At 35.3% G+C, this 23,614-nt stretch overlaps 2 protein-coding genes across 3 annotated transcripts in view; one reads left to right on the top strand and one right to left on the bottom strand.

Moving 5' to 3' along the window:
• Positions 1-6,030, top strand: part of LOC110451406 (acetylcholinesterase-like) — a 128,962-nt gene extending 122,932 nt beyond the window's left edge. The window contains exon 4 of the mRNA XM_021499405.1: positions 2,164-6,030. Within this exon, the coding sequence (XP_021355080.1) occupies positions 2,164-2,267 (104 nt within the window). The 3' untranslated portion in view covers positions 2,268-6,030. The remainder of the gene's footprint in view (positions 1-2,163) is intronic.
• The window catches only part of LOC110451405 (protein FORGETTER 1-like), a 37,728-nt gene that overhangs the window by 6,442 nt on the left and 7,672 nt on the right, over positions 1-23,614 (bottom strand). For both annotated transcript variants that reach the window (XM_021499401.1, XM_021499402.1), the window contains exons 12-29: positions 22,890-23,060; positions 22,047-22,114; positions 20,979-21,089; positions 20,544-20,637; positions 20,176-20,295; positions 19,678-19,766; positions 18,879-19,047; positions 18,687-18,747; positions 18,189-18,318; positions 16,774-16,859; positions 15,365-15,480; positions 14,885-14,965; positions 14,540-14,674; positions 14,185-14,246; positions 12,750-12,851; positions 11,764-11,940; positions 11,379-11,461; positions 1,478-1,561 (exon numbers count right to left, since the gene is read on the bottom strand). In XM_021499401.1, the coding sequence (XP_021355076.1) occupies positions 1,478-1,561; positions 11,379-11,461; positions 11,764-11,940; positions 12,750-12,851; positions 14,185-14,246; positions 14,540-14,674; positions 14,885-14,965; positions 15,365-15,480; positions 16,774-16,859; positions 18,189-18,318; positions 18,687-18,747; positions 18,879-19,047; positions 19,678-19,766; positions 20,176-20,295; positions 20,544-20,637; positions 20,979-21,089; positions 22,047-22,114; positions 22,890-23,060 (1,939 nt within the window). The remainder of the gene's footprint in view (positions 1-1,477; positions 1,562-11,378; positions 11,462-11,763; positions 11,941-12,749; positions 12,852-14,184; positions 14,247-14,539; positions 14,675-14,884; positions 14,966-15,364; positions 15,481-16,773; positions 16,860-18,188; positions 18,319-18,686; positions 18,748-18,878; positions 19,048-19,677; positions 19,767-20,175; positions 20,296-20,543; positions 20,638-20,978; positions 21,090-22,046; positions 22,115-22,889; positions 23,061-23,614) is intronic.

Raw genomic sequence — 23,614 nt, 5'->3', positions numbered from 1 at the left:
AACAAATGGTTTCTGTTTAGGGCAGAGGAGAAAACATCAGAAAGTACAGAATCTATCCCCCATGATAGATTTACAGGAGTGTAATATTAAAAGTATATGAGTATTATAGAAATCTGCCTTGTGTCTTGAGCCAGACCTGTATCAACAGAAAAGCAACATCGTATGTGTGCACTGACAGGCTGTGGATGCCGTTGGAAGGTCCATTATAGTTAAATGACCACTTGGCAGGCAGTATTGTGCCCGGAACGGTATCCATTACAAAGATATACCCTAGACTCCTCAGTCTAATGGTGGTAACTTATAGGGACTATTATTTATAGCAGTTCTTGTGTCATTGACAGACAAGTGTAACAATTTCACCAGAGCAAGACCAGGGGGTCTAGACAAGGGGGTCTAGACAAGGGGGTCTAGACAAGGAGAGAGGAACGATACTGTCAGGGCCAGAAATACGGTACACTGTCCGCCTAGCCCTTCATCAACCTCTCAATACCCGGGACTATACCTGGCCACATGCACTCAGTAATTGTGACGTGTCCAATCTTCTGTCTTGTAGCCTTCATCATTTTGAGATAAATAGAAAACCAATCTTCACGAATGTTAGTTTACTATCCTGATCTCGTCTTAATAGAATCCAGCAAATATAAATTGAAAATAGATTGAAGGATCATGTGTCCCACAGTTGTGCATGCCTTAAAGATGAAAAGCACCCATTTAGGATAAATCTACCTTTGATTCTGTGATTTAGTTGTCTAGCATTGCCCGATTACGATTACAACTGAACATGACATCACGCCTCATCAATGCAGATGACATACATTTGAAGCAGAGCAACAATCAAACTATCAGTTCCATCAGGTCATGGAAATTTCAACAACTCTATCTAAATAAGGAGGGTAAACAACTATAAATTCAGGTGCAATAAATGTTACATCTTTGCGTAGGAACCTGATCAGTTGACAATACTATATCAATTTCAAAATGTTTTCATAAATTATTATTTTCCATTCCCTTTATTTTATTATATTACTATGGGGTTGATTTATTCTAGTTGTTAAACACAAGCAATTTGTGGAATAAATATCCTTTGCTGTGCTTTGCTCTTATAAGTAGTTCATCAATATCGTTTTCAGGAATAGCAATAGATGGAAAGATGAAACAAGAGGCCTAATGGGTCTGAGCATTGCCATTATGTAAGGACATCCGCAAGTTTGGCTTCATCCCATTAATAATTTTCAGGAATAGCAATAGATGGAAAGATGAAACAAGAGGCCAAATGGGTCTGAGCATTGCCATTATGTAAGGACATCCCCAAGTTTGGCTGCATCTCATTAATAACTGTCATGAATATCAACAGATGGACAGATGAAAGAACTGAAAAAAATAACCATTTTTCAGAAAGGTAGAGGACAAATCTTGAAATCAAAATATGTGTATGAGAATGAAAATAGACACATTTTAAGATGAAATGAGTAAGTACCTTTACAGCGGCTTCCGTTCTTACAAGTCTTGCCATGCATACATCGATCCAGGGTCTGTTCATACATCTCCGTCCAGGCCGTCTCTATAACATAAACAACAGACAATCACACAAACAACTTAATATTCGTTAAACTTACCCATATTTTGCGATACATATGGTTTTAAGATAATGGAATAAGAGTGGGCCTAGTATTCAAATATCTCAAAAGTAGTCAATATTTACCAACCTGAAGAAAAAGTTTATAAATCTCATAAGTATACTTGTTCAGATACGTTTGAAGACACTGTGCATGGCATTGCATTATATCGAGAAATTTTCACTGCAGTTTCACTTTCGCCATTTGTACCCTCTCTGATGAAGGCTAATTTATCATTATCACAATTTAGTAAATAACAGAATGAATATAGTAATCAAAAGTGAACGCCAACATTAACACTGGGCGGGTGAGGATTTTACCTGTGTACGGTAAAAGTGTGACTGGGATAAAGTTTCACGATACAGTGTATATGGTATATTTGATTTTTTTTTTATTATTTATTTTGTTTGTGAAGTGAAATGGTTGCTAGTAAGATTTTTAAGCTGAATAATGAGGATTTACAGTAGATCATTCTTTATTCATCTGAAGTTGGTTTCTGTATTGTTTTTCATATAACGACGGTATGCCTTTTTCTGTTATTTTACAGAAAACCATAACTTTGCCTGTGAACCTGCCCACGCCTCAGCTGTCACCATAGATACGGTTCTCACACTCGGACTTATCCTGCTTCTCATTCCCCTCATCTTGTGAGGAGATGACACCACGACATCAGAAGCAGAAGAGATGTGAACCATCGGGGGGGAATAACTCCACGAAAACCATTCCCATGTTTTGCGAAGAAACAACGAAATTTCAACACCCTACGTATCACATGCTCCAGACATGAACAAACATCGAACTCCCTGGGCAAAAGGTATCAGTGCAGAAAACAAGAGAATCATGGGATAGGTCCCAGAGGTCAAAGGTCAATATTTGAATGATAGGAATTACAGTGGGCTATACAATCAGTTAGAATGCCAGTAGTGAACTGGACAGAGGGGAGAATTTTGAATGCTGGACACACTCAGAATAACGGCAGTTAAAGACCAGTAAGTCTGCAGTTCTAGATATAGCCGAACAATAATATGAAGTCAGACCGAAGGAGACAGCGGAAAACTGAATTCTTCAACATCAGCTTAGGGCCTATTTCTTTGAGGAAATAATGCTTTAAAATCAAAATTGTCATCAAAATGAATAAAAAATACCCATGATATTTATATTCTAATCAATATTTATACATCTGTTAAAAATTTACAATGAAAAACTGCCTCCAAACATAGTTAATATAATCAAATATCATGGTGTTAACATCAAGTGTATCTTCAATACAAAATGTTGTGTATGCAAGTTACAATGAAACGTTTATTGTGAATGTCATATATAACAGTGATATTTACTAGGCATTTCATGGTGTGTACGAGACTGAAATGTTGTATTCCAATTGTTGGTGTGTTCACTTTGTTAGTGTTTTACATTGTTGGTATATTTACATTGTTGTTGCGGTTTTATCCTTTGTTTGTTTGTTTATTGTTGACCTTTGAACTTTTTACGTTGGAAGTTATAGCCGACACATGATTTTGTGTACCACACAGATGATTGTTTTGTAAGCTGTAATCATGTAAAACAAAACACTGTTTTTATATATAGCTGGTACGTTTCCCACAAAACCAAAGGCCTAGCTGAGATATGACACAGGCGATCGGTTGGTATGTATGATCCCACGAACAGTACATGTGTGTAATATTTGTAGGTGATTCCTGTAAATATTTCTGTTTTAACACGACAGTTTGCCAAAACTATCCAACTTTGTATCTGTTAGGTAGTGGTTTTTTTTTATATAAATAATTACAAAATGGATCATTTAGCTTCAAATACAACCAACACTTAGTAGAAAACTTTTATCAGAATTCAAAAGAAGATGAAGACACATGAGGACTGAAACCTGTAAACTAGACTGATATTGCTGAGACTCCCATCTCAACGATGTCTGTCCATCTCTTCTTTTGAATTTTAAATACTCTTATGGCCAAACTAGTGAATTCCGTTTAGGAGTCTATCAAGCGGGGTATGCAGAACTTCACTGAACATGCCACTAGCAGACATTGGATCCCATTTCCCCTTGTATTTTCTACTGAACATACCACTAGCAGACATCGGATCCCATTTTCCCTTGTATTAACTCATTCACCCCTGAAATTCAATAACGAACTATTCCAACCTTTGGATTGGAGGAGTTCAAATGTGTCTTCAGGGTTGAGTGAATGAGTTAAATAACAAAATAGTTACAAATGAAACTTGTTTGTCCAATCCGATCAGGAGGATCGTTACTGAGGCAGTTAAAGACAATAGTTAGTAAATGCATTTCATATTTTTCAGCAATAATACAACCATTCTAAGCAATACTAACCCTTTCAACCCTATGTAACTTTAATAGACTCTACCATGCATTGATCTGGATGAGTCCATTATGGTCTACAGTGGTGACAGGGCTAATGTTGGTCCATCCACATCACTTTTCAATTAATTAAGAGTGATATACATAAAAATCTTGTTAAATTTTATATCTGTTTATTTTAAAGTCACAATGTGATATTGCTATTCTGTCTTGTTTAGAAATCTTGATATTCTGTATTGTTTTTTTATCTAATCACTATTGTCTTTAAAAGTCACTATATCATTTGAATTTTGGTTTATTTTTTATATATAATTATCACTATTTCCTATGCAGTCTTTTTTCCCCATACATACAGCTTGGAAGCTAATATAATCATAAATCGAACCCAGTAGGGAAGTGTAGATAATGTTGTCATGTTTGTATGTCAGAATTGCCCCGTTGATGTAGATAACCCTATTTCCTTATGTTGTGTCTTCGGTGACTGTACATAAGTGTAAATTAAAACGGCGAATCAATAAAAACAACATCAGGGACCTAGGTATATTATTATGTACATTTCGAATTCCGTTCCCTGTGCTTGTACATTTCGTATCTACCCATCAAGTATTTCTGTATGTAATGCGTTCCCTTTGATGGAAAATTTCGTACCTGTCTGTACAGTATTTCTGTTTGCTAAATGGTCACCGTAGTTGTATATTTCATATCTAACTGTAAAATATTTCTGTGTGTTAGGCTTTCGTATTTACAATGACATAAGTAGCGTGATGTCCCGTATGTGTATAATGGCAATACCTTGTATAAATAAACGAGCAAATGTCTACATTTCTCTGACAAAATCACATCAAATATGAGTACATGTGTATCATACATTTGATTTGATGAAATTATTAGTTGGTTTCTAGATTCTGAATGGCGTTCCAACCTCACAATAAATATAGATCTATTCCGATGCCTACACCGAACCTAGTTAAATCAGTGACGTGGCGGTACAGTGGTAAATGTGAGTTAAAGTGTTCTGATGACCTTGTCAACCAAACCTGAATGGCATCAACTGGTTTCAACAAAATTCAGAAAAAAAACACTTTTGTCACGACTTTTACATTTTAAGATGTTAAAAAGAAGTTTTTTTTATCAAGACTCTTTTATCAGAACTTTTATAAACAGGTATAAATGTTTATTACAAGAAAAGAAATTGACACTCATGATCAGGAAAACTTGCAAAGTGAAAGCTGAAATCACTAGCTTTGACTAGTGGGCCACTGGCTAAATCAACTCCTGTCACAGAGTTTGCTATCTGGACACTCAACACTAAAACACTCAACCCTCAAATCGATTCACAGTAGAACTGAGAATCATTTTATAGTAGTTATCACATGACCATAAAAAAACCTTTTGACACCCTTCAAAATTCAGTGTTAACATCTCCGTTATACATCATATACAAATGTACGGGGGGCAGATTTACTCTCGAAGGAGCCAAAATGTACTACATCGCATGTCTGAACTATCTGCGCTCTGCCTTCACCAATATGTGTCTGGTCAAATTTGACGGGCTTACCATGATATTGAAGAAACCATTTACAGCACTGACAGAGACAGTGCTAGCTGAACTCATTCACCCCTGAAATTTCATAATGAACTATGCCAACCTTTGAATTGGAAGAGTTCAAATGTGTCTTCAGGGGTGAATAAGTTAAAGAGTTGTCACAAGCAAGTAATAAATTTGGTTACACAAAGGAATATGTGAGAAATCTGTAAAAATAATTTGGGCTGCTTGCAATATTTTGCCCATTTTCGTACAAAAGTGTGGTTAACACAATGAATACCAATATAAATAGACGAGATTTTCTCAGTCGATGACCCCACAACTGTCAGCTCAGGGCGACCAACAATCAGTTAACTCTCTTTGTATTATAGAGACACAGATAGTCAATTTAGCACTGCTGAGGCCTAGAACAACAGCATTTACTGACTCAACCACAAAACCAAAATCAGTGTCCAGGTACTTGACTAGTGTAACGACAGGTAATCAGGAAAGGCGTGCAACAATCTTTTTTTAAATACCGGTAACAAAAAAACCCACCAGATATAGCGTGTTATATGATTCAAATGGATTTTGTACAGATAAGAAATACAAGAAATGTTTGAGATCAGTTAGTGAACAAAGCTTCACCAAGCTATCCTATAAAACATTTAAAAATTTGGTAATTGTTTTTATCTAAATAATATTTTTGTTCAATGTCTGTAATTTCAGAGAAACATGTCACATCTACTTACGATTAAAGAGTGTCAGTGTGGTTTTGTGACTGTATATGTTCATTGTTACACTCGACAACCTAAAGTGTCCATAAAGGCCGATTCTAAATGTAACTTTCTATGATAAAAAGCCTGATAAATATAAGCTTTATTTATTTTACAACAATAATGAAACAAGTTTTTTCAATCTAATCATTCTTGTTGGCGCGGAAGTCTTAATGTGGGAGGAAACTAGAGTACCCGGAGAAAACCCACGTGGTCGGGCAGGTGACCCCATACCTTTTCATGTCCGATCGGGGAATCGAACCCCGGCCGCCTAGGTGAAAGGCAAGTGCGCTATCCACTGCGCCACCCCACCACCCGACCACCCTATATGTAACTGTACATACTATAACAAGCCTGATAATTCGACCAGACATGAAGTTGAATGTATTCAGTAATATTGTCCGACATATGTAATACTGATCTATCTTAACTATTCTTTTCATTTAGCATAATTGCTACTACAGAAGCAGTGTCCATGAGATGGTATATAGGAGGCCAGAAGCTGTATTTAGTGTATAACATTCCACTCGACACAGGGCCTGGTTAGACTCACTTCTTTACACTTGTATGTGGGCTCAGCATTGAGTTTTGCTATAAATCCAGCACATTTTTATACATTTGTAATTTTATATTAGAATTTTGACATCTCTTCTTCTTAAATATTGTAGTCTAGGTTTTCTTAGTAAAACATACACCATAGTCCATGATGAATGATTTTTTCAATGTTTTTGTAGGAAAACTACATGGTGTGCAAAAGACCTGATATTAATAACTGTACATATTTTAACTGTTTCCTCACTTGGCGTGTTCTATAAGATATCACAATATTGTGAGATTTACGAGACTCTTTACATCGGGAGAAAATTTAAAAGATCTTCAGCGAGGTAAAAAAAGACCAATGCTTAAGGATATGAAGCAATAAACTCCTTTAGAAAAAGCAAAATAGTGATTCTGGAAAAATTTCAAAAAGTTATTTGAAAATATTCATTCTACATACAAATGTATTATGCTATGAATTTCCAATTGTAAGTATTTTGATATGTTGTACACTTGAAGTGAATCCTAAATGTTTGAAGAGTGTTGTAATATAATTGTATAAGTCAGACTGATGTTGAGAACATGTCTCTACTGAAGCTGTAGATCATTCTGAGCCAGTCTGATCAGTTACCAGGAAAGGCTAGGTGTACTTACACCTGTATCTTGGACACCGAGATACATCCTGATTGGTCGGTTTTTTGTATAGCCTTATTTGGTAACTGAACAAACTCGCTCTCTAGTTAGAAAATGCCATAGGAGATATCTGTAGCACTGATCTTGTATAAATCTCGCGCCATAATTTGAAATAAAAATAAAAAATACAGACGATATTTGTACTTACTGTGTGTAAAATTTATCATCTGATAATCACTACACAGATAATTTTATGTGATGCAAGGGAAATATTAATAAGAACAGTATAAAACTGAACACAAGATATTTAAACGACCCTGCTATGGTATGGTAAGTTAGCCAAGATGAAACTTCAATAGAAAATCAGGTTTGGGACAAAATCACCTTCCATAGGCAAATGAAGGCATAGGCAAATGCAGGCTTGTGTACATTGATTTTTTGGTATGTTGGTAATACTGTATAAGTGCAATTTTATGCAAGGTCAACCATTTCAAAACTAAAGAAATCCAGTGCATGTTAATTTAAGGTAATGAGTTCCACTATTATTTTATTAAATATTGCATACAGGGATTTAAGGTTATTTTCCTGTTAAATTTATGGAAATACTTTTTTCTTCTTTTCGATGTATTTATTACATATTAGGCAATTATAAAAAATATAGAATTTTAACATTTTGAAAGTTCCAGTGTTTACTTTACTATGATAAATTGGCAAACAACAATGCTGAACAAATTGGAACTCTTCTTCTTTGGAGATACAAAATATCACTAGGAGTATCTACCTTAATCTTGTTCAGGTTATGTAATCTAGCAGGTAGCTCTGTTAAGCAGATGTACAAATGCATTGTAAAAGAAAACAACAGGTTATTAACATAACTTTACATAACATAGCAACATATATGAGTTATATAAGTATTGTCACAGGTATCTTCCAATGGGTTTTTTTGGTGTAAGATTTTGATACCATTTCCATTCATTTTTGTATATAATTCAATATTTCATAAATCTATCCATTAATCACAAATTTTAGCTTGACTTTTTATCAAATATCAAACAGTGAAGTTTAAAATCAGTTTTTAACTTGAGGCATAGTGAACTATGACACGCCAAACAACATGGAACTGGTTCTAAGCTTACACTGTTTTGTTAAAAGTAAAGACTGCTGTTGATCTCTATATAAATATTAACTTTGTTATATAATGTAACTGGCATGTTTCTGCATTTAGCAAACAACTGAACTGGACCGATGTCTTTGACTGCCACATTTACTTCAATGTAAAATAGGTAGTCATAGTAACAACAGACATTTACCCTTTCACCCCTAAATAACTTTGGTAGACTCTACCATACATTTATCTTGGCGAGTCCATTTTGGTCTACAGTGGTGAAAGGATTAAAACAAGAAGTTTTATAACAAAAACTAAGACCAATAAATGGCTTAACTATGATGAATAATTAATTTCCATAAACATTATATAAAGCTGTAGAATCAAACTTGTGTACAAAAAAATGTGTTATACAAAAAGGAATATTGTTTTTAATGGCAATACTGGAGGTTCCTGAATTATTGTGTTGTACATATATTTTGTGAGACAGGACCATGCATGGTAATTTTGAGCCGAGAACTGTATTTTAATGTACTCAGGTGAGTTAGAAACTCTCCAGTTTATCTACCAAAACAAACTGAAAGAAAATAGAAACACCTCAAAAATGTTAATGGCATAAAATCTAGCTTAAATGAACAATCATCTTTTTAAATTAAGAGAAAAATAAGTCACTGTAAAACATATCAATCAAATCTTTGCATGAATTTAGGGAAACTGTAGAACTTAATTTCCATCTCATGTTGACCTTATCAAATATCTTAGAAGCATTGGAAAAAATGGCAGAACTTATAAAATATTGCCTTGCACTGAGGAAAACTGTAGAAATAACCAAATATCTCCATATAATGGAGAAAACTTCACAATGTTAATAAAAGTATATCTATGTATTGTGAAAATAGAATATTTTATAAATATTTCCATGCATTGAACAAAATAACAGAATTGATCAAATATTGCCATACACTGAAGAAAACTGTAGAAATTATCAAATATTTCCATGTAATGTGGAAAATAGAATATTTTGTAAAATATTTCAAAACAATGCAGGAAATTGTAGAACTAATTATGTCAATTTATTGAGGAAAAAACTCCAAATGTCTAAAACAGTTCAATATAGCGACAGATTGTTACTTTTAGTAGAAAAAACATATTTGTAATTAGATTTTTCATCAATTGAATGTATTTATATTGAAAACTCTGGTGGTGTAACTCTGGTTCAGACTTTAGACATTTTTATGAAAAGCGCAGTAACAATTTACATATTATCTCGAAACAAGGCTAGTAATGTAGACTTGATTATAATGATGACTATCACTAGACACTTAACAATGTAGAATAATCATGCAGTTTCATCAATTGTACATATATATAGTTGTTCTAAGAATGGATTATCTTGATGTATATATATATACACACACACACACATTACCTTATCTCTAGTTTCACTTTAGGTACGTTAACTATTGACTACTCTGTCACCAGTATTTAGATTGATTAGTTTACAACTTCAATTAGTTTGATGTGGTGTATTGTCCAGTCCTGTGTACTTTCACCAAACTATTCCTTAATTTGGTGCAAATTTATGAAGTTTACAAAAATAAAAAATTTACTTCTCTCAAACGTTGTGCTATTGTTTTTATAATGATACTTTCATTATCTTATGACATGCACCAAATCATAATTTTGTTCTATACAGGAAAATGTCTGATCTTTTAGCAGTTGGAACAGGTCATTAACCTCAATGGCTAAAGCAGGAACAAATCAAAACGATTTGTTAAGAGATACATGTACAAGCAACAGGAACACATTGTCATTAGAACATCAGTTTCACTGATAGGAGTTACTAAATACATAAAATTCTGAAATTGGAAACATCCATTTTCAGTTTATCTTCAGTGACGTGAGAAAAGATTCTTGACAGAATTGAATTTAAGTCCAGATGCATCAAGCTTAACAAGCTAAGGCCACAATCAGGAAGATTTCAACCCATCAGACAGCCCTCCACAACAGCTTAACATCATCAGTCTAGTTCTCATAGTTCTGTTGACGAAGTTGATAAATACATAAGCTAAGGACTGACAGTTCACCTGGGGAGGGTTGCCCATAGGAGTCAGGCATTCCTCTTCTATTTATGGAGAAAAAACTTAATTCTTCAGCTTCTAAGGGGCTAAGCCTCCAACAACCCCACTTGGGCTTCACCCTTGGCCCTTACCCCTTAAAACATTCTGGATCAGCACGTGCAGAGCAGCTTAAACAGATCAAAGATTCTAAATAAAATTCTAAATCTAATTAAATTGTAATGAAACTAAGAAAGCTTAAAAAAACCAGGGTAGACTTGGATTTTACCTGTAGAAGGACACTAAGGTAAACTAGAACCTCATTTATCAACTAACTCATTCACCCCTGTATTCATAATAAACTGTTCCAGCCTTTGAGTGGGAAGAGCTCAAATGTGACTTCAGGGGTGAATGAGTTAAAGGTAATCTAGAATACTTACCTTCAACACACTTACATTAACAGATTATATTACTTCTAAGAATATGGTCCCGGATATTCTGGACTGATGAGGCTGCCATATAAGGGAGGCTTTAAGATGCCAGGGTTTTCAAGTGTTATTAACTTTAAAATTAACTAAATTAAATACAGGTAAACATGATAATTCTATCATCATGAGTTGAGTGACTTTCATCATAAGTCAGGGAAGCCCTCTTTTTTGTATAATAGTTAATGATTTCAGTCTGATTCGAATCACCAAAAAACCTGACCTCACAAAATGTGTGGGCTATTTTAACACTTAATAGGACTTATTGTAACACACTGGTACTTATGTAGGAGTATATTGAAGACTCACCTGCTTTGGAAGGCTCAACAGGTGTGTAGCGATGGTTGAGATCAGTTTGTTCTTCGTCAACCTGTGAGAGCCCTGTGTTAGGTCTGTAACAGGAGGTAATATAAACAGTATTGAAATAGATAAAAGTCACTGATCTTATAGAAAGCTTGTTTCAGGAATCACACTTACCAGTAGTATGACATTACTGTTACCTTATCATGGCCATTAATTCCCATCTTAACAGGGCCATTAATTCGAAGATGACATTTTATTCCCCAGCTTTTACATAATACAAACAGGATAATTTAACTTATTCACCCCGAAAGACACCTTTGAACTTTTCCAATTCAAAGGTTGGAATAGTTTATTATGAAATTTTAGGGGTGAACGAGTTATGAACACCTACCTGGTGTATTTGAATAGGTGGTTAGAGTTATCTTTCTGTGTGGCCAGTATGTATAGTTTCCTTCCAAAGATATCCCGCTTGGAGACATAGAATCCATCCCGAGGTCCTTTGTGGGTCTCTAGTCTGGTCAATGCTGATGACCAGCTCACACCTCTGTCGACCTTCAGCTCCAGGAGTCTGAGAAAACATTTCAAAGTCAGAAAAATACCAGGACAAGCTGTGTAGTAAGTCCCATGACAAGGAGACAGTGACTAAAAAACATATGATGTCACATGACTAAAGGACGGTGTCCAAATGTCATATGACAAGTGGAGTGTGTAGCTAGTCACATGACAAAGGAGGCAGTGCATATATAACATATCACATGACTAAAGGACAGTGTGTAAAATGTCATATGACAGGAGGAATGTGCAGCATGTCACATGACAAAAGAAAAGCTTGTAACATTTTTGTAAAATTACCTAGAATTAGCTCTTTTCAATGTATGAGGGGCAGTAACTCTAACTACAGTATGAATTATTACTCAGGGGATTAGTTCTTTACTCGTTTATTAAAATAAAAATTTGAATCTCTGAAACTCCTTTATACTTGTATTGATACTAAAAATACTCCTGCTTTCAGAAATATCTTCATCAGAAGTAAAACATAAAACATTTATTTTTGTCCCAGCATCATAAAATTTGCGTTAAATAGATCTGGAATTAAATTTTCTGCAATTGCTTCACTTTTTCAAATTGTTCAGTCATTTACTTTTTGACATAAATTCATAGCTACTTTCCTCTTTCAGTTACACTTCAGACAATACAGTCAATGGCATCAATATCTGATTTTCAGAACTGGAAATGTCCTTAACTTATTCACCCCTAAAGACACTTTTGAACTCTTCCAATTCAAAGGTTGGAATAGTTCATTATGAAACTTCAGAGGTGATTGAGTTAAAAGTTAAGGCGTTTGTGATTCTGGGTCCTAATGATTTGAAACCTTACTTTGTGTCTGTATGTCCCTTGGTGAGGTTCTTAAACAGCTCCTTTGGTTTGTTGACCATCTCCACAGACGAAGCAGTGATGTCCAGCATCCCCTCGTTATACCTGAACAACAAGTTGTTTTATAAATCTCTATCAGATCAAACAAAGTGTACCTGGGGTGTTTTCAGTAAGGACAATGACAGTGGAACAGTTGTATAAAGTTTACCAAGCAAGTTTAATGCAAATATGGCAATTTCGTCAAATATTAACAACCAGAAACAACCAGCTAATGAGATTGAAGTGGCCTCTTAAAATCTGTACAAATTAGGCCGCTAAAGAGTTATTGAGCAAGGGATTTTACCAGATGTAATTCAACAAAATATGATGATTTCTTTAAAAGATACTATTTGAAAATAAATCTGTGTGCCATCTACACCAACAACAAAGCAATCTTTTCTGGCAACACATAAAAATCACAGGTCCTAACGGAATGACAAGCCATTCAGATTGATATGTCTCGTCTATGCCCAGCATTGACCACCAATGTACATATCAGAGAAACTAACTTAAGCTCAAACACTTAATGTTGATGGAGATGCTGACAAAGTCAATGGACCATGAAAGGTAACTCTTATCCTTTCATTGAAACTAAGTTAAACGCAAAAACTCAATGATGACGCTGCCGCCGCCGGCGGAAAAGCAACACCTTAGTTTCACTTCCACTTTGTGGCAGTGAGACAAAAATGAAAAATGCAACCTCTTTCAAGTACAGATTTTATTTAATTGTTATATAATCCAGTATTTTCTAACTTTCAACAGAATTAATAGAGCCACACTTCCCTGTCAAAATGTACCACAGGTTTATCTATTTGTTGGTTGACTAGTGTAACACTTACAAGAAACATTCCAAAATATTTTTCTGACTGAATACAGCCCTAGTGAAATATAGATTAAGGTCTTGCATACAGAGACAATCTTTCATCTACATGTTAAGATCTTAGTTAAGCTATTATATATCTTTTTGTTATGATTAAGAACTCTTGTAAATAATAATAATAATATACAACATTTGATATAGCGCTCTATCTAGCTAACATAAGCCACTCTAAAGCACTTTACAGTACATATATATACAATTAATACAATTAGCATATACATTAATCAATTCAATTAAATAAATAATTCAGAAAAAAATATATACTGTAAAACCTTGATAAAATGCCCCTTGTTGCATCTGCCATCTCGTTTATCCCCAACGTAATTCAACGTTCCTTTTTCTTGTTTTCTTTAGTTCCTTTATACATTTCCCTTAGTTTATCATCAGATCCCTTTAAAAGGCCAAAACTTCTATGGACAAATTGTGGCAGTATAGCGAGGTTTTACTGTATATGGAAGTCAAAAAGATGACTGGAGATCGAAGCAGCCCGAGAAAAGAGTATTAACGGGTAGAACATACCTCCCCTCTGTCTTGGCATTTTGTATGATCATCTTCATACACTCTATGAAGTAGTTGAATATCTGAAAATAACAACAGATCCATCTCATTCAAATTTCTGAAAATAAAGCACATTTATCAATGTGGACAATCAACATTTCCTTGAATGCACTGAATTTAATCTTAACACATAACAATATATCTGAAGAAATATTTGAAATATCAATGAATTTTATGCATTCTAGAATTTACAGCTGGAAACTCCTGAATATAAGACCTTTGAATAAATATGTAATGATAGAATATCATCAGTATTATGAAATTTCAAATAAGTATTTTTACATGACAGGTTTTGACTTTTGAGATGGTCCCTTACCACATTTTGCTTTGTTACACTCAGCCCCAGTATCCTATTAAGAAACTTTGAGACATCCCCCATGTCTTTCTCCTTGGGAGGCGCTCCAATCCTCACTGACTCTATCTCGATCAGTCCCATGAGAACCAAACACTCCTGTAACCAGGAATAATAATTATTCAAATCAGGAAAGTGTTGATATTCAGTAAAAAAAACAGTCGATAAAGTTACTTGTAATAATGTATCAATAGTTACACCAAATTATTAATTTATCAAATGAAATCAGACATGTATTTACAATCACAAAAAGTTGTGTATCCTTTCACTGTAAAAGATCTGTGACACTGTGAATCACTGAATCTTTACCTGCATTGACACATTGAACTCCTCGAAAGTCTTGTGGACTTTGGATATATCCGTCAGCTTCAAACCAGGCACCAGTTTCCTCTACAAATCGACAATCAATCAGAAATCAAAATAAACATTGTTTTACAATGCTGCAAGTTGTTGCACTATTGTTAACTGTACACAATATCTCACGTTGATATTAAATGTGTTAATTATATTGATACCTATAGAAGTATTAACTTAAACTACAGCGGCGGATCCAGAGGGTTTTTGGGGGCTTCAGACCCCCCCCCCCTCCCCCCGAGAATGTTTTTTAAAAATCATATATTTTTACAATTTTCCCCCACATGGACCCCGCCCAGGTAGGTCTCTGGATCTGCCACTGAACGAGTAACCTTTGTTGTGACACTGTATGTCTGTCAAAGAGATGTAGGGACCAGAATCTACAACTGGATGGACGACTTGTACATAGCCAGCACTTCACACTGGTGGACTAACCTGGCAGATGTTGTGGTACATCGTGCGGAGGGCGTTGCGGCCATATGGTGTTTCAAAGTTGAACTGGTCAAGATTAGCTCCAGTGGCTGCTCGCCTATCTCCCTTGGTCAGCGCACCTGTGACACGACACAATCAGAAATATTACCTTCCACTCAAACTCCCCCCCCCCCCCCCCCCCCCCGCCNTTCAGACACCTTTCATTTAGACATTGACCCAGAGTGAGGACAGGGATATGACGGACCCCTTATTTTAGTATTTAATGCAATTTATATATAAATACACAAAACCTGGAGTAGATGTACAAATCAATGAGTAAATATACATAACACAGATGTGTACGTATACTGTTAAACTTTCGCCCAGTCAAATATTTGCCTTTCACTGTAAAAAACAGGTGAAAACACTAACTATATACATTGTACGCTAATACACTAACTATATGTATATTGTATGCTAATACACTAACGATATACATTGTATGCCATTACACTAACTATATACAATATACGCTAATACACTAACTATGTACATTGTACACTAACTATATTCATTGTACGCTAATACACTAGCTATATACATTGTATGCCATTACACTAACTATATACATCGTACACTAACTATATACAATGAATGCTAATACACTAACTATCTACATTGTATGCTAATACACTAACTATATACATTGTATGCTAATACACTAACTATATATATATTGTATGCTAATACACTAACTATATACATTGTACACTAACTATATACATTGTACGCTAATACACTAACTATATACATTATACGCTAATACACTAACTATATACATTGTACACTAATACACTAACTATATACATTATACGCTAATACACTAACTATATACATTGTATGCTAATACACTAACTATATACATTGTACACTAATAGAAATACACTAACTATATACATTGTATGCTAATACACTAACTATATACATTGTATGCTGTGTACCTATATTTGCTGTCAAGATTAATTCACTCTAAAACCAGAAGTTAAATTGCAGTGAACATTTCCTGATATGCAGTACTAACAATATCCCTATAAGTTGTATAATATCCACTTTGATCCTGTTCGGGGAGTTGTGGAAGTTTCAGCCTCGCGATCACTTTGTAACTTTTAACTCCCACAAAGTTTAGTTTTTTTAAATAGACATTTAATGTAATTTCTGTTTTCAACAATTTATACAATTAAAATTCCTTTAACTATTTTTTTTTCAGATGTAGTCAATTTTAATGTATTTTATGCTTAATTATCATTTTTTTTCAAGATTCTGGTAAGTATGCAGACATACTCATGTATTCCCCATGTACCTCATTCTCCCTTACTCAAAGACAGCTGGATATGTTAGTATTAATTTATAGTGTAGACATATGATACACCTACCCATGGACTGGAGTCTGCGAGCTACAGCTGCTGCGAACCTCCTCTCTCCTCCAAGGTCAGTCGTCAGCAGTTTATACAGGGGACCACTGTCAACCAAAGTCAAGTTAATGCCAGATTCAAAACAAAAAATAACTTTTGCTTAACGTTATGCACTCATTCTATATTGCTTTAAAAACAGGATATAGAGATATTGTAATTTTGTTTTCAAGGTGACATTGTCACTCAATCTACGCACAGGTAGTGCATACTGTTTAATGTTCTCAAAATATCTAGACTGAACTTTTTTTTTTAAAGACAACTGATCTTTTGGCCAGGGAAGAATTAACATCTACAAGTCGCAATAAAATTAGATTTGCCTGCCCGAAATTATATCGACATTTGAACTGCTATGTTTTAGATGATATTCAAATACCTGGCAGCCTCAGAAAACAGTTCTCCAAGGCCCTTATTCATCGAACTGTTCTCATGCTCAAGCATGGATACTGTGCTCAAACCAGCATTCTTGTAACTTGCATAAATCATATGATACTGTCAAAAGGTCAAGTCTAGATATTGAAAACGGTTTTCAGCTGTAATATAAGTCTGTCCAAAATTCTTCCAAATCATGGAAAAAATATGAGTATAGATTTTTTTATCACTGGAACAAGAAACTGGGCTTGAGCACAAAATCTCGGGCTGCATTTGTTTATCGCAAACCAAAAGGTTGAACCAGTTGCACAAAAGTTGTTCGTTTATGAAATAAGGTCAGACCTATAAATCTGATGCTGCTTTCAGGCGAGCCTCGTCAAAGCCTTGCAAGGCTGGCATAAATATTTGCAGGTTCACCAGGATTTATATCCGAAAATGTCACATTTAAAAACAGACAAACCGGTTGAACCAGATACGTGAAAGGGGCCTCAGTTTTCAGCACAAGAACGATTTCATGAATACGGATCCAGGTCTTACCTATCACTTTAGAATGACAATTTTGCCTGCTACTAAATCAGCCATGAAACACTTGTATATTGTTACGTACTCACCTTGACTCGTTTGACCTGTGAGATCTGCCTAACTGTTGTATATTGTTACGTACTCACCTTGACCTGTGTGATATCTGCCTAACTGTTGTATAGTTACGTACTCACCTTGACCTGTGAGATCTGCCTAACTGTTGTATAGTTACGTACTCACCTTGACCTGTGAGATCTACCTAACTGTTGTACATTGTTACGTACTCACCTTGACCTGTGAGATCTGCCTAACTGTTGTACATTGTTACGTACTCACCTTGACTGGTTTGACCTGTGAGATCTGCCTAACTGTTGTATAGTTACGTACTCACCTTGACCTGTGAGATCTGCCTAACTGTTGTATAGTTACGTACTCACCTTGACCTGTGAGATCTGCCTAACTGTTGTGCATTGTTACGTACTCACCTCGACTGGTTTGACCTGTGAGATCTGCCTAACTGTTGTACAGCCTTGTCGGCACTCCAGGCGAGTTCCATAGTAAGGTGGACACGCCGTCTCTGGTTCCCTGCCCTGGTATCAGCATGGAGAGATATACCTACAAAGGGATATAATTGATTTTGATTGATATTCACTGCTAGTCTATGTACATTGAGCCAGAACAAGTTACCCAAAAACTGAAACCGATGATAATGAAATCTTGCATCAATAAAATTGTTGCCAAAAAAGAAAAAAATAATGTGAATTCTTTATTAAGTATGGACAGGCCTAGTTATTAAATTGTTGTTTTGGGCTAGTCTAGATCTTGGCAGTCTTTTCAGGTCTACATTTGTATTTGCAAGTCCGTCAAGTTTTACTTCTGATGTGTTACATTTAAAAATTGAACTATCCCGCTGTCTCCTACCTCATACTATACAATGCGGAAATGAAAGAACGTAAGTCTAAACCAAAAATTCTATTTCTTACCTGTGCTTGCTGCATCAGAGATTATTGCAACCAGCTTCTTTCCTGCCATGAACATGTTCCTCTGGAGGGGAAAAAGGAGTAGACAATGAAAACACATGAATAATCTAACAAGAATAAACTGTCAGATTGCATAAGCATTTTTTTTCTTTTTAACTTTGTCCAGTTTTAGGTATGAAAAGTTTTAAAGCTCACCTCTGTGACATTGAGACTCTCGACTCCTCCATAGTTGTCAATATCCACAGCACGTAGTTCATAGTGAGGCTGGTCTTTTTCTGACCTACGGACAATTCTGCCACGCCTCCCAGTCAACTCGGCCACAGCTCCAGTCCCACCAAGCTGGTCAATCATTTCATCCAGGGGACTGCGACACAAACATATTCGTCGTAAAAATACATAGGTGTTGAAATTCTCAAATACCATACACATGCATCAATGTCACCTTTTTTATCTATTAATACCTACTCTGAAGAAGTGTGAGAATGTAATTCTATATTTAGTAAGTGACCTTGACCTTTGGTGATGCCCATAATTGAACCTGTCAAAGATATGCCCAAGGTAAGGTAAAGAAATATGTCCCCTAAAGTGATGAAAATGGGTACTGAGCACATTTGTCAGGCTCTTAACTCAAGACATTTATCTGAAAATACATTCAAACTTTTGATTTCCAGTTTGCCACACCATAGGTAATAGTTGGTTTACCATGAATGCTTTGTAGAAATGGCTTCTTCATGGCTTGTTAGTTACACAGATACACAGATTTTATTCTGACTGTAGGACTTACACAAATCCTCTGCTGTCAGCTCAATATGGTTTGAACAAATTCTGACAAGAGCATGGACATTTGAATAACATTAATCATTAATAGTTGAGGTAAAAAAAGTAAATTATACATAAAATACATTAGTTGTCAGTGCAGAAACAAGCTGATAAGAACACAAGCCACACAGAATCACAGTCAATAGCAATGTCTTTATTTGTTTCTTATAACTACCTGTTTGGCAATGAGATTTTGCGAGCGAAGTCTAGGAGCATCGTCTTAGCTTGAACACTCCAGCTGTCTGGCACGCTATCTTCTGGGTTCTATCAAAATATGTGTACTTGTAACATAGTACTAGACAATATGTACACCAAGTAACACAAACTTCAAAATACTCTAGCTTTTTTACTTTATACATACCGTATACCAGTAAATTTTCGACCCGTCACACTTTCGCATTTCGACAATGAAACCATTTAATTACTATGTATTTCATGTTGATTACTTATGTTTGCTGTAATGATAAATTTGCCTTGATCACAGAGGATGAAGAAGGCGAAAAGTTTACTGCAGCGAATTTTTTTCGATACACAGTTCATCATCAATATGGCTTGTTCAAAAGAAAATTGTACTAATTCTTATACTATCAACTAGTTATTTAAAGCAGATGAAATTACTGTTTGAAACCATGGAAACTGTATTCAAAACAGGAATGGTAGGACGACAACTCACCTGACTCTCAATCATGGTGGGAAAAAACTGTGTGATGAATCGCAACAAAATCTCTCGACACAGGGAAACAAAGCCAGTTATCTCCCCTTTGTTCTTCCCTATTTCTGCTTCTAAAGAGGCCTAGAAAAAAATAATTATCTTAATTAGAGAATACATTCCCATCTTCCTTCTTATTTCCTGTAAATCTTTCTTAAAGTTTTTGAATATTGATCCAAATAGATTTCAACATTTTAACTTAACATTACTGTCCCTTTCATCTTTAACTCATTCACCCCTGAAATTTCATAATGAGCTATTCCAACATTTGAATTGGAGGAGTTCAAATGTGTCTGCAGAGGTGAATGAGTTAAATAAACCTTAAACCTTACCTCTCCTGTTGTTTGCAGACCAATGACTGCACAGTAGCCAGCTTCAAGTGCCTCCTTTGCCTCCTTTATCACAGATGGTAGCTTCATACCTATACTGAAAATAGATGTCGATAACATAAGATGATACATTCATACCTGTATATACTGAAAATAGATGTGGATAACATAAGATGATACATTCATACCAGCGCATACTGAAGATCAATGTGTATAACATTAGATAGCACTTTTAAACCCATACTTCGGTAACATCATATGGAATCTTCACATAAGGGCATTCTATAGCTCTCCGACAACAATCAGGAATCATGTGCTTAATTTCAGCCACATTTCTTTTATTGCTATATTTATAATTGATAATATTGCAAATGCTTCCCACAAATTGTAGTAGTCTTTTGATTTATACTTAGAGCTAAACAGTTTCTTCCATCTTACCAGAGTTGTTTGAAGAATCTCTGATGAGATGCCCAGAACTGAGCCCACATCCGTCCGCCGGAAAATCCTGTTCTGGTTATCGCACTTTCCAATGCCTTGCGCAGCTCATTCCTGTGGAAAATAGTTAAAATTAAATCTTTATTCTTAAACACATGAAGACAAAATCTGTAGAGATATTGGAAAGTGATGAATGCATAATTCAATTTCAACAATATTTTGATCTGAATGTAACGAGCATAATATATAGGACAAATCAAAAGTGAGTCAATAATTGGTCACCAGCTTTTAAAACTTGTTATAACCTCGACCTTTCGGTAGGGACAGGAGTGTTATTAGATATGCAGTCTGGTCATTGTGTGGACATCTCTATGGTCCGGAAAAGTTTGAACTCTGACCCTCACCATGGTTTTGATCTTTGGGTTAGGATTTCATGTTTGTTATAGATTTGGTAGGGGTGTCACAATACGCCAAGAGTGTATCACGACGTATTGCAATACAGAATGAATATATTGCAATACGTATCCCGATATATTGTCATAATAATTTTATAATAAGTTGTTGTCAGAATGTTATCAAACATAATCATATATAATATGGATCACATAGATTGAAGATTTTTGTCAAACCAACCATTGATTACAAAGTTTTAACTATTAAAAGCCTGTTTTATGCTTATTGGCATATCGGTTAAATTTGTAGTAATTTGCAAAGTTAAGACACCAAGCAGATACATAGAAATATGCTTTGTACTGTGGTACGATACGATATACCTGTGTATAGCGATATACCTGTTTTCCGATATATTGTGACAGCCCAAAGATTTGGGGCCTGTTCGTTAACTTTACTTAGAACAACCGGTTGGTCTGTTTTTAAATGTAACATTTTCAGGTATAAATCTTGGCAGACCTGCAACAGACCCAAGAATGTTATGTCGCATGTCCTATCAGGACACACATACATGTAAAGATGAAAATGATGGGCCATGCAGAAAATGTGTTCACATATGCACAAAAGTACAGATGGACGAGTAAACACACTGACCAATTAACACTACCCCCTTACACATACCAAACATGGGCAGCGGTATCGTACATCTTTCTCTGATCCTTTGTCAGTGGTGCTTCTACTGTCATGAACTGGAAAACAAATGAAATGGTAAAAATAATAGTATACATTCCTAGATTTTCTATCTACTCGAAATCACTAATTACTAACACATCAGTTTCATGTGTGTAATACAGATTTTTGTTCATACTGTAAAAGCGTAATAATTTGTTGAGGATTTAATTTCGTTTATTTCGTGGTTTTATAAAAACACAAAATATTATCCCAAATTATTTTTGAATAGCTGCATCCTTGGAACTAGCCCTTTTTGGTGAAGGAAGTCCCGGAATAGATGTCTCACGTTCTTTGGGTGATTGTAACCATTTCAGAAGAGACATGTTTCTCATCCGCTACAATACTCAAGGAGTGAGTAAATCGTGCCCAATCTTACCTGTACTATGTTAATACCTGCACTGTATCGTCGGGCCTGTCAATTTAAACTTCTTACTTACCAGAATAAAATACAGGGTTTTAAGATATTGATTCCACGAAATATAATCCCAACGAATTTGCCCCTATACGAAAACAAAGAAATTCAACCCCAACCTAAATATGCTTTTACAGTACTCAAGATGTTATTTTCTTAAAATTCATACAATATATGTATGCATTTGGAAGTTACAAATTTCAACATCAATAAATATGTTTATTAGTAAAATAATATAAAATTATTAGGAAATTGATTTACAATTAAAGTTATAATTTCATTATTTTTTAAAGTCCAACTTTCAGATCAGACTTATTTTCAGATTTTTTCTCTTTTGGTGAATGAAGTAGCTTACGAGCAAAAAAAAATGTTCTGATTACCTCGGCCTGTTTGTAGCTGAGACCACGGGAGATGTACATTCCTGAAGTCTTCATCTCCATAGCAAGGATCTCCGCCATACCAAGCCCCTTCTTCTGTACAAGGTCGAGAAACTGCTCAAATGATTTGAAAGGTGCCCCCTCTCCCCATAGACCCAGTCTCTCCATAAAGGCCTGTAAATCAGTGTTACATGTAGAAATTATAATATAACCTTATTTATTATACATCAATTATGAAACAAGTTATTTCAACTTATATTAATCACTCTTGTTGGCCCGGTCGTAGCGTGTGGGGGGTCTTAGTGTGGGAGGAAACCGGAGTACCTGGAGAAAACCCACGTGGTCAGGCAGGTGACCCCAACCTTTTCACGTCCGATCCGGGAATCTAACCCCGGCTGCCTTGGTGAAAGGCAAGTGCGCTATCCACTGCACCATCTGACCACCCTTCATGTAGAAAGCAATGCACTCACAAATTTTCAGGAGTTATGCTCATTTATATTCTCTGACCTTCTGTCGTCTGACACTGATGGACAATTTCCTGAAATTTTTAACAGCTAAAAACCTTTAGAGTGTTATCAATTCTTTGAAAGTTTGTAGCCATTATTTCGGGTACCGAACATTACATAGACATTCCGATGTAGTCACTTAACAAAAATATCTTTAATAACAGGTACAATATTAATGTTCATCAAGAGAGTGAGAAACTGCTTAATGAATCATTTGAAATC

This window comes from Mizuhopecten yessoensis, unplaced genomic scaffold, assembly GCF_002113885.1.
Source record: "Mizuhopecten yessoensis strain PY_sf001 unplaced genomic scaffold, ASM211388v2 scaffold5989, whole genome shotgun sequence".
Classification (NCBI taxonomy): Eukaryota; Metazoa; Mollusca; class Bivalvia; order Pectinida; family Pectinidae; genus Mizuhopecten; species Mizuhopecten yessoensis.
This window is presented reverse-complemented; position numbering and strand designations above follow the sequence as displayed.